Raw genomic sequence first — 10,219 nt, forward strand, 5'->3', positions numbered from 1 at the left:
CTGCAAACAGCCCTGTTAAACTTTCGTGTAGATTACCACATTTAATAGTTTCATAATATGTAGGGCTAATTGAGCAATTTATTTTTTAAGCATGTTCAGGTGAAGCTACTTCTAATGAAAAAAATGCATATAGGCTAACTATATGACAGTTAAATGGGCTAATAGTAAAACAATAAATAAATTACTATGTCCAAATAATTTTTCATTTCACTTGTTTCATTTCGTTCATTTTAAGCAGTACAATGTAGATTAATACTTTCTTTTCATTTTGGCATTTACAACCTATAGCATACGTAGAAATAAATAAGTGGTAATACAGCACTAGAAGCTTAACAGTAGGCTACTTGAGTAAATGTACATTACCCCATGTGTTTTTTTATAAGGCCTGACGTCATAGGCCTAGTTTGATCAAAACAGTATGGATGGACTATTTCTACTTCCACCCCTGAAGAACGTATTTATAAAACAATTTTACTCTTCGGATATCACAGATTTACAGTTTAAGTCCGCCTTGCCGCGGACACGCAGTGAGGCTGAGTGAAAATGTGTTTATACTGTAAAGACAACAAAGCCGCTTAAAGCTCATGCAGGCCCGGGGGGCGGGGCGGGGCAGCTGAGGTGAACAGGCGGCTTTTATTGGTCGCGCGCGTGTGTCAGGAAGTGTGAGCGACCAATCCAACGGGGCGGAGATTAACCACTGCCTTTGACCATCCGACCTACACTACCTGTCAACACGATGCACTTCTCCTGTCAAGGTAACGACTTTTCAGAGTGGTTTTGTCCCACAAAGCGGCTGTTTCACCGCGACATAAGTGGCTGTAAAAATGACGGAGCACTAATTACCTGAGTGGGGAAGGCCTCAGCGGTTTTGTGAACGAAGTTGAACACAGTTTGTTTCCTCCTGTTATCTGCATAGGCTGGACTTGAGGAATGACATTTGTTGCCTCTAACAGGATGGAGTGGCTGCTCCAGCGATGCCATAAAGAGGCTTTCTGCCACTCTGTCATTCGGACGGTTCTGCTCATGTTATGTTTGGTAAGAGCTGCTTTACTTTTATGGACTTTAATAATATTTTCTTAAAACTGAACACTTTCCATTGTACCTATGTGGAGTATATTTGTGCTGGAATTACGGGCATCTGTGTCTGACAGTGATGCTGTGCTGTGCAGTAAAGTAGGACAGATTATAAATTGGTCACTGCACTCAAGCCAAGGCCAATACTCATTTATCTGTGACAGACAGTGCCAAATAATAAGAGGATAAATACTCAATCCAATCCAAACATGGCCATGCTTTCAGAGGGCAGCACTTAATTAAATTGAGTTACAACTTTGCCTCATGCATACATAAAATAACAAGGAACAGCTACATTTCAAAATCATTTATGATGTATTCAAATATTAAACAAACCCCTAGTCTTAAAGTATGTTTGTTAACATTGTTAATTTAACAATTTAAGATGTTTTTGTCCTCTTTGTACCTACAGCTCCTGGTCCTGTCCGTGTCTATGTATCCTGGGTTAAGGTCCATTGGGATCCAGCTTCATTCAGCGCTGACAGGAAGTTATATACCAGGCCACCACTCCCTCCTTCTCATCAACAGTCCCAATGAACAAGCAGCAAAAGACATTGGCAGGTAATTCTTATAGTCTGCTTACTGTATTTATACACTACTATTCAACAGTGACTACTTGTAGCTCATGTATAGAGTTTTAGCTGGTGAAAAAAGACTGAATGAAATACTGATGGCTAACGGCTAATTTCACTTAAAAAAAACAAAAAAATCCTAGACAGCTCAGTTGAAAATTCAAAAGTAATATCCACCTTGTGACATCAGACATACTTTTTTTTTTTTACCATGTTCTGTTTTTCTGTTGTGAAATTATCACAAGTTCCTTATTTTCTAACAAAATAAAAGCAGGTCTGTATCCAAACAGGAAGTAAAGTACCCTTAGTTAAGACAGTATGAAAATAAAAAAATAAAAGCATAACAAACATTTTTCAAAGGCAAATGAATGGAATTTCAAATACGTGATAAAAAATGGGATTAACTATTGAATTTTAATGTTTAATCCCGATTTAAATTTTGTATTTATTTGACAGCCCTACTTTAAAGTGATTTGACTTACAACACAATACTGAAAGTGCCTTGGTTAATGGTTTACTTGCTTAACTTTAAATAGAAAGCAAGATAAGATATTATATGAGAAAAACTTCTTACATGTCTTTGAGACAGGATAAGCCAAGAGATAAGCCTTTTTTTTCCACATGGGTCACCTATAACTTTGAATTTAAAATGAAGTCAAAGTCAAATTTTGAAAGTGTGGTTTAATATTTAATTATAATTCAACCTCAATACATCAAATAGTTTGCTCCAAATTTCAGAAGGGGGCATATGGCCCATTATCAATAAGAACATCAGTACTAAAAACTTGGGAGTTTGATAAACATTTACTATTTCCGGGCAAACATAATTGATAGTGTCACAGGTTATTATAGGAGAACAGTTATAAACATCCAACATCTTGAATATTAATACCATTTCCTTTTGTATCCTGTCATACTATTAAACAGCATTGTTTGCAAGGGAGTGTCTAACGCTTAGCTAGCTAATAATAAGCTGATGTCTACTGGTAGCTAATCAGTCGTCCAACATGTACTTTTAACTTGTTTGGAGTTATGCTCAGCACGTGGGGTTAGAGAATAGAACAATGCTAGCCTTGCTCGGTCCAAAGGTTAAAAATAACAAACCAACTTACCACATCCCTTAAATTCCGTAATGTCTTCTCTTATCTTGTTTGTTGAATCCGTAAAAAACTGTGTAAAAACACAAGTTGTGGTTTAGCTTATATAGCATATTTCTATGGCACACATGGTGAAAACAACACTTCAGGGAGACCCCTCCAAGAAAACCACAAAAGTAAGGGTTTTACACTTTAGTTTTTCTACTTATTAAACACAAGCAACAAAATATTAGTTACAAGTATTTTAAAGGTTTTGGACTCGTGTTTGTCCCTGCCCCCAGACCTTGTGCTAAACTAGGCCAACCCCCGAGTGTTTCAATCTTCTTGTTGACCATACTGACATGAGAGTGGTGTCAATCTTCTCATTCAACTCCTGGCAAAAAAGAAAACTTATCCCTGAAATCAATCACACTTTTCCTTTTGCATGGATTTATTTTGTCATTTGGTGTTAATTTATTATTTTTATTACTTAAGTAAATCAGAGTGACTTGAACATTTCAAAATCAGTCAGCCAGGCCATTCAGTGACTTTTCTGTATTGAGATGAGAAACAATCTCGTCATGAGTAGAGCGCACTGTGTTAGTGTTCTCATCTTCTTTGTTGGTATTTTAGCTGCATGTAAATGAGCTCTATTTACCACGTGTCCGGGCATAATGAAGCCAAAGTGCGGGTGCCAGTTATGTAAATCAACTCCTTCAGAGACACTGGCTCGAGGAAGGGGCACGCTGGAAATGAACTTTAATATCAGGCGAGCAAAAAACAGAAAGCAAAGTTTATCATCTTGTGCATGGAAGTATTTTCCTGCAGGCTGCTTTAAGAGCACCTGGATGAAGGGCTCAGTTACATGCCGCAATTGATAAACAGCTGGTGGTTTGTAAGTGTTTCATTTTTTCTTTCCTCTCTTTCCACGTCTGTTTCCCTCTTTTTCCATCCACTTTCCCTACCGTTCTATCTTTTTTTTTCAGGGCAATCATGGAGAGGCGGATGGCAGCCAGCATTAACATTCTCTCCAGGACCTCCACAATGTAAATCATAATTTACCCATTACCTTGAATCAACTTGGCTTCTGACGCTCAACCACAAAGCTTGGCTTAGTTGTGATTTCCCTCACATAACACATAAATACATAAACACTGATGTAATTGCCAAGGCAACGACAGGCTGAATGGGCTGTATTTGAATGCTTTGATCAGTTTTTCCATCACTAGATACTGACTGGCAGTTAGCATTCAAAGGGGCCCATATGTTTCTATGCATGGCTGAACTTTCCTGTTAATGCATAACCACAAAAGGAAGGGGAAAAAACTCAGGGTGTAGAGGACGGAGTGTTGCTGCATAGAAGAGACAGTGTTAAGTCCTGTTTGCCAAAAAGAGGTTTACGCTAAAAATACAAGATGTGGTTGGGTTAGTTAAGGAGTGAGGGTGTTGATGGAGGTGGTAGGGGTGGTGCAGGTTTGTAAGGAATGTGTTTCAGTTAGATCCAGTAGTGTTGTACTCCAATTCTGACGTGTCAAAAGCCTAAATACAGGTTCTTAGTTTGTGTTTTGCTGTCTTTCACATATTTAAAGCAAAGAATACTTTATTTAGCTTACAACACCATAAAAGCCTCTAAGGAACAATTTGACAGTATTTATGTGAACTGTAGCCAATAATAAATGGTTGGTAAGGTTAGATTGATGTATTCTTCAGGAAAATATCGTTTTAATGAAAGCTTTCGTTCACTTGATTTATGAGCTTTGCGTAATGTGCTGGTAAGATTCAGGCTTTAGGTACATGGTACAGTTCTAATTCCTTGTGCTTGACGCTTCTTCAGGTACTATTGGAAAGGTGAAATCCAGGATGCAAGTGAAATTCTGATGGTAAGCTGGGTGAGAAAGTCACATTGGGATCACCATTAAGTCAGCAGTTTAAGCGCAGTGTTTGAATGGAAAGCCAACGTTTAAGATGAGATGTCTCTGTTGTTGCAGCTGGTGAAAACAAAGACCTCCAGGATCCAGGAGGTCGTGGACTACGTGAGGTGAGAGGTTGCTTTATGTAATCGTTATTAAAAATTGTTGTAATCTAAACATTACATTTCCTGTGTACCTTTTGAATTGCTTCACCTCGGCCCACTATACTGTAGGAGTGCATTAAAGATTCACTGCGGTAATTTTCAACTTGGGCCCTGTTGTGTACTTAAACTTTCATGACTTCCTTTTTAGACTGAATACATAGAGCATCTCGAGGGCAGCTGTGCTGTTCAACAGAGGCAGTCACTGTGATCAGACAATTAAATCATATATTTATGGAAAGCATAATTGAAAATACATCGGTGTTGCTCACATACTTTCTCATTTACCGTTGCTGTGTGGAGAGGAAACTTAAACAACTACAACAGGATGTACCTGCCTCAACTTCAACATTAAAAACATTACTTAAAAATAATCTTAATAACCTTTGTTCATATCATGCAATTTTTTTTATTGAGTTGAACTGTTGTGTCTGTACTAACATTTCTACAATTAGGATGATATACGATTAGAAATATACACTACGTGAAATATAAGCCTATGAAATAACTATTTAGAGTTAATTGCAATGACTTGTAATTGCACCAGTTATTTAAAAAAAAAAAAAAAAAAAAAAGAGGTATCTCTTACAACATACAGCCCGTCAGTATTGGATTATCAGAACATTGGATGATGGCATGTCTTGTAATCTGACTACTGTTGTGTTGAGAAGCATTTGAAGCACTTTTTGGTAACAATAGAGGAGCCTTATTTTCCTCCTTTAGGCATACTGTGGAATCCTTATTCCAAATTAATGGAGGTACAAAGCTGCTATGTCAAGTGTCAAACACCATAATGAAAAAACACTTAGTCCAAGTTGAAAAAAGTTGTAAACAGTAAAATCTAGTAAATGCTTGTGCTTTCTGTTTTGCTTTAGTTTAATGCACTTCTGAGTACACTCAGCGTAGCTCTTATTATTTCTGTTCGAGAAGAGCTGGTAAAAGCTTGAGGCAGTCTCCTTTAGCATAGGGCAGAAGTACATTTCTGGTCTTCTGCTCCATTATGAACTGACAAGACCTTAAAGATCGGTTTACTCTCCTTAGAGTCAAACCTTAGAAACAGAATAGAATAGAATGTTTATAGTCATTGGACAGGTGTACACAACAAAAATGTGCTGTCAGCCTGAGTGTAGCTCAGCCCCCCAACACACACACACACACACACACACACACACACACACACACACACACACACACACACACACACACACACACACACACACCAACACCAAGCGGAAACCTCTGGTGTTAAAAAAAATGCAGCTGATGCCGAAGTGCGAAATCATACAGTTTGTCGAGTGTCTGCTTGAGGCTGGTTGCTGAAGCACCAGAAGTCACACATTCACCCTTTCAAAAAAGCAGTTTTTAAAGCAGAAATTAGCATAAACTTACAGCCTAGTTCAAAAAACTAAATAGGTCTGATAAGCTCATACCTTGCACATACTGTGCGGAGGTTGATTTTTTGGATAACTCATTCCTTTTCATTTGATGAAGGATAAGCATTATTCACAATAAGGTGCGCAGTTGACCTGATTGATAGGCAGGCCAATATAACAGTGTGTCAAGAGGCTAAAAACCCGCCTCCAGCCTTTAGCATATCTTTAGGTTGACTGAAAGTTTGGTTGAGACAGCATTTACAGCATGGCGACCTCCATTGATAGGACTCCAAAGCCTCCTGCATTAACAGATGGATGACACACGCGTATACTTACAAAATAAGTTGCATTCATAGTACAAACGTATACTTGAGGTAGCCGTTAAAGACAGCATAATTGCACTGGTGGCAGTAGTCTATAACGGTATTGGACTTGTTAGAATATTTTACACAAAAGCAACATTGCACTGTAATTGTCTATCTGGACTATAGTGTTCAGTATGGTGATGACTTTAGGCTGGAAACTGTACTTTAGTCTCTTGGTGCGTGCTTTGATTGATCTGAAGCACTTTCCCGTGGGCAGGAGGTCAAGCAGGTAGTGGGCAGAGTGAGATTTGTCCTTGAGGATGCAGAATGTCTTGCGTAGGCAACAGGAGGTGTAGATGTCATCCAGGGCAGGCAGATGTGTTTTTGTGATCTTCTGTGCTGCGTTGATGACCCTCTGTAGGGCCTTCCTGTCAGCCACAGAGATGCTGCAGTATCCCACTAGGTTCCTGTGTGGCAGTATACTCTCAGGTAGAAATCCACCAGCAGCTGCTGTGTAATATTGACCTTCCTGAGTGTTCTCAAGAAGTTGAGCCTCAGTTTTGCCTTTTTAAAAATGTAACTTTTATTTTATCAGGAAAATATTCTCGCCGAGATAAGTAGAAACGTCACTTTTCCAAGAGAGTCCAGGCTAAGGCAGCAGCATAAAATACAGACAATAAACAAATATAACAAAAATCAGCCAATCAGAAGTGTTAAGCAGAGAAACATGTGCATACAGCGGTTGAATGATCATTTATTCTGTGTTTAACATCTTCCAAGCCAACTAAATGCTCTAGCTGAAGGTGACTCTGCAACTCAGATCGAGAGATGAAGGAGCAAACACACTAAAAGCACTTTCACCAAAGACAGAGTGAGTTCATGGAATGACGTACACGATGAGTCCTACAGCTCCTGAGAGCTTTAGGAATCAGCAGAGAACATACAGTAAATAAGAAGGCAGTTCATGTAGTATGGCCTTAGAACGAAAAATGTACAGATGCTCCATCCTTGGGTTGTACAAGGAATACAAACCTTCTCTCTCGTAAAAGACACAATGACCTCAACCAGAGACAAAGTGCAGAGCAGCATGGTACACGGAGTCCAACACTGTTAGTGAGGATGAGGTAGCATGCATATAAAAACTATCTCCGTAACAAGGGAATGTTTGTTGATAGTCCAAGTCAGTTCGTCTGAGAATTGGATGCCCAGAAACCTACAACTGCAGACTTTCTCCACTGTCTGTACATTTATGTGCAGTGCAGTTTTTTCTGAAGTCAACAATCAGTTCTTTTGTTTTTTTTAGTGTTGAGTGCCAGATTGTTTAGAGAAGCAGCCGTTTGAATGTACCAAACACAGAAAACTGATATCAATATCAAACCTTACTTCCATTTTTTTTTATCTGGGTTGAAGTGTCTTCTTTTTGCCACACCTTTTTTTTTTTTGCGTAATATTTGGGACTATTTGTTTGTATCTTACACATCTCATAGAAAACCATTTGAATTGCCTTGTGTTTAAACAGCTAAATTAACTTGCTTGGCTTTTTTTCTTCTCGTACTATTTCTCTATAAGAAGGAGCTTTACAACGTATATGACATGTTTTTGCCTTTGTTGGTCCCTTCAAGGTCTGTCCACCCCTATGCGAACCCAGAAGTCCTCAGCTTCCCTGTGGAGGACGGCAGTCTGGCTTACATGAAATGGATGGATGAAGCCATTCCAGATGACTAATGTGTCATTACAAATCAAAGACAATCTCTATATGGACCTCATCTCAATAAGGAAGCTGAGCCATGAGCCTGAGCTGGTTTAACAGCTTTGGATTGAAGAGTTAAGTGAGCACTCTACTGAACAACAACCATAATATATTTATACTGTTTTGGATCTCTGACCTTTTAATTGCGCTGTAGAGATTTGTTTTATACACCAGCTACAGAAAACACTTCAGTCAAATATTTCCATTTGACAGGTCAGTTTTCTACAAATGAAGCCTACCATAACAGGACTAATGCTTTGTGCTGTGGTAGTCTGATAAACATAAATGGATGAAAACATCAACAGCCTGTGGAAAATAACCACAGTATGGGCTTGAATGTGCAATCACTCCTCTGTATAATGCATTCTTTGCCCACCTCTCAGTATACATTATGCGTATGCATTATTGTACTTGCAATATGGATAACACCATCCTCTTAAAGCAGTAATCTTTCAGCATTTGCATTTCATTGACTATACTTTTTAGTCTGGCTTTTTATCTATTGAGATTATTTAAGATGTCATCATTCTTGTGTGGTTGTGTTCCAGATTTGCCTTACAGGAGGGTTCTAAATAGTATTAGATCTTGTTAATGACAATGCATAACTACTGCATTGTCATCAACATTGATGCCTGATGTTGAACACAACATTGTTTATGTATTTATTCTTATGAATTCAAAAGATCTTTAAAGCTCTTTTGGAAATCAGATGAGTTATCTTTTTCAAGGGAAATGTGAAGAGTGACACTCAGAGCAACATGTTTCTAGAGCAATCTATGTGTACTTTCAGTTCAATAAAGTATTGATCTGTCAGGCTGCAGAAGATTTCCTTTATTTGTACAAAAGGGGCTGTAAGCAACACACAACTGAATTACTTGCACACTGTAAGTAAAAGGAAAAGAGCAAAAGTGCTGAATCTCAGAGCTGCTCTATTCTGGGTTATCTCAGCGTGAACTGATTTACAACCATTTTGTGCAACATAAATTAAAACTACACAGAAGCACGGAGGATAAATTAACAGAGAGGTATAATCGCCACCCTGTCTTTATCCTTACAAATTATTAAAAGCTTTTTTTTGTATCCCAAAGAACAAATGCTGACTTGATCAGGTCTTCCTTAAAAGACACATCCTTGATCTCTGCAAGATTTAAAAATGCCAAGTAAAAATTTTCAAGAAAAAAATGTGATTGTTATTAAATCCAGACATCACTTGCACATATGAATAGCAGCACTGTATGTATTGACAGGAAATTTTGTATTTTGCTGGATTTTATTCCATACCTGTTTATATCCTGTCATCACAATTTCTAAAAAAGGCTTTGAAATTCACAACAAATATGCCAGCACTATGCCACATTCAGGATAATACAGGTCAGACAGCCATGCATGCTTACCTCATTCTACAAAGATACACACTAAGCCTCAGTCGGCAGAATGCGTTTCCGGCACGAGGCCTCAACAAAAGAACTGCAGACACATTTTAGTCGGCTGTTGTCTGCTGAGCCAAAATAATCCTCCCCATCAGGTCAGGAGCTCAGGCCATTTGGTGAGAGTGCGAGTGTGTTTTTGTGGATGCAAGTTTCTGCTTATGTGAATGTCTGTTATTTGAAAGTATTCTGTATGTATTCTCTGACATTAGTATGTATTTTAGGGACGTGTGTACAAGGCATGTTTGAATAAACCTTCATTTGCACAGGTACTTTTTGTAATTCATGATTGCTGGAAAGGTTTTTAAAATCTGCAGTGTGGTTAAAAGTCCACTAGATGGTGATGTTTCAATGCACAAAACAACACAATGATATTTGCATTTGAATCATATTGAGTCCTTACAGATTGCCTGTTATTTTTGCAGATATTCAAAAATATCGTCTTGTATGTTACAACTACTCGCTTATTGAAAGGCCATTTGAAATAGTTTCTTAAAGCAGCCTTAATTCTCTACTTAATATGAAATCAGACTCATCCTTATAAGTCTCTACGGAGATTAAAAAAAAAAAA

General features: G+C 38.2%; 1 protein-coding gene across 2 annotated transcripts; it reads left to right on the forward strand.

Annotated features, from left to right (window-relative positions):
• Window positions 1-643: 643 nt before the first annotated feature.
• Window positions 644-9,920, forward strand: zgc:63972 (protein CutA homolog). 2 transcript variants are annotated; one of them, XM_061060856.1, is made up of 7 exons: window positions 644-755; window positions 917-1,035; window positions 1,487-1,635; window positions 3,709-3,768; window positions 4,557-4,602; window positions 4,711-4,760; window positions 8,094-9,920. In XM_061060856.1, the coding sequence occupies exons 2-7, from the start codon at window positions 931-933 to the stop codon at window positions 8,194-8,196; spliced, it is 513 nt and encodes a 170-aa protein (XP_060916839.1). In that variant the 5' UTR covers window positions 644-755; window positions 917-930; the 3' UTR covers window positions 8,197-9,920. The 2 variants fall into 2 exon arrangements, with proteins under 2 accessions (XP_060916839.1, XP_060916840.1); XM_061060857.1 differs by lacking the exons at window positions 644-755; window positions 3,709-3,768 and having other exon boundaries at window positions 780-1,035.
• The last annotated feature ends 299 nt before the right edge of the window (window positions 9,921-10,219 follow it).

This window comes from Labrus mixtus, chromosome 17 (genome assembly GCF_963584025.1).
Source record: "Labrus mixtus chromosome 17, fLabMix1.1, whole genome shotgun sequence".
In the NCBI taxonomy this organism is placed as follows: Eukaryota; Metazoa; Chordata; class Actinopteri; order Labriformes; family Labridae; genus Labrus; species Labrus mixtus.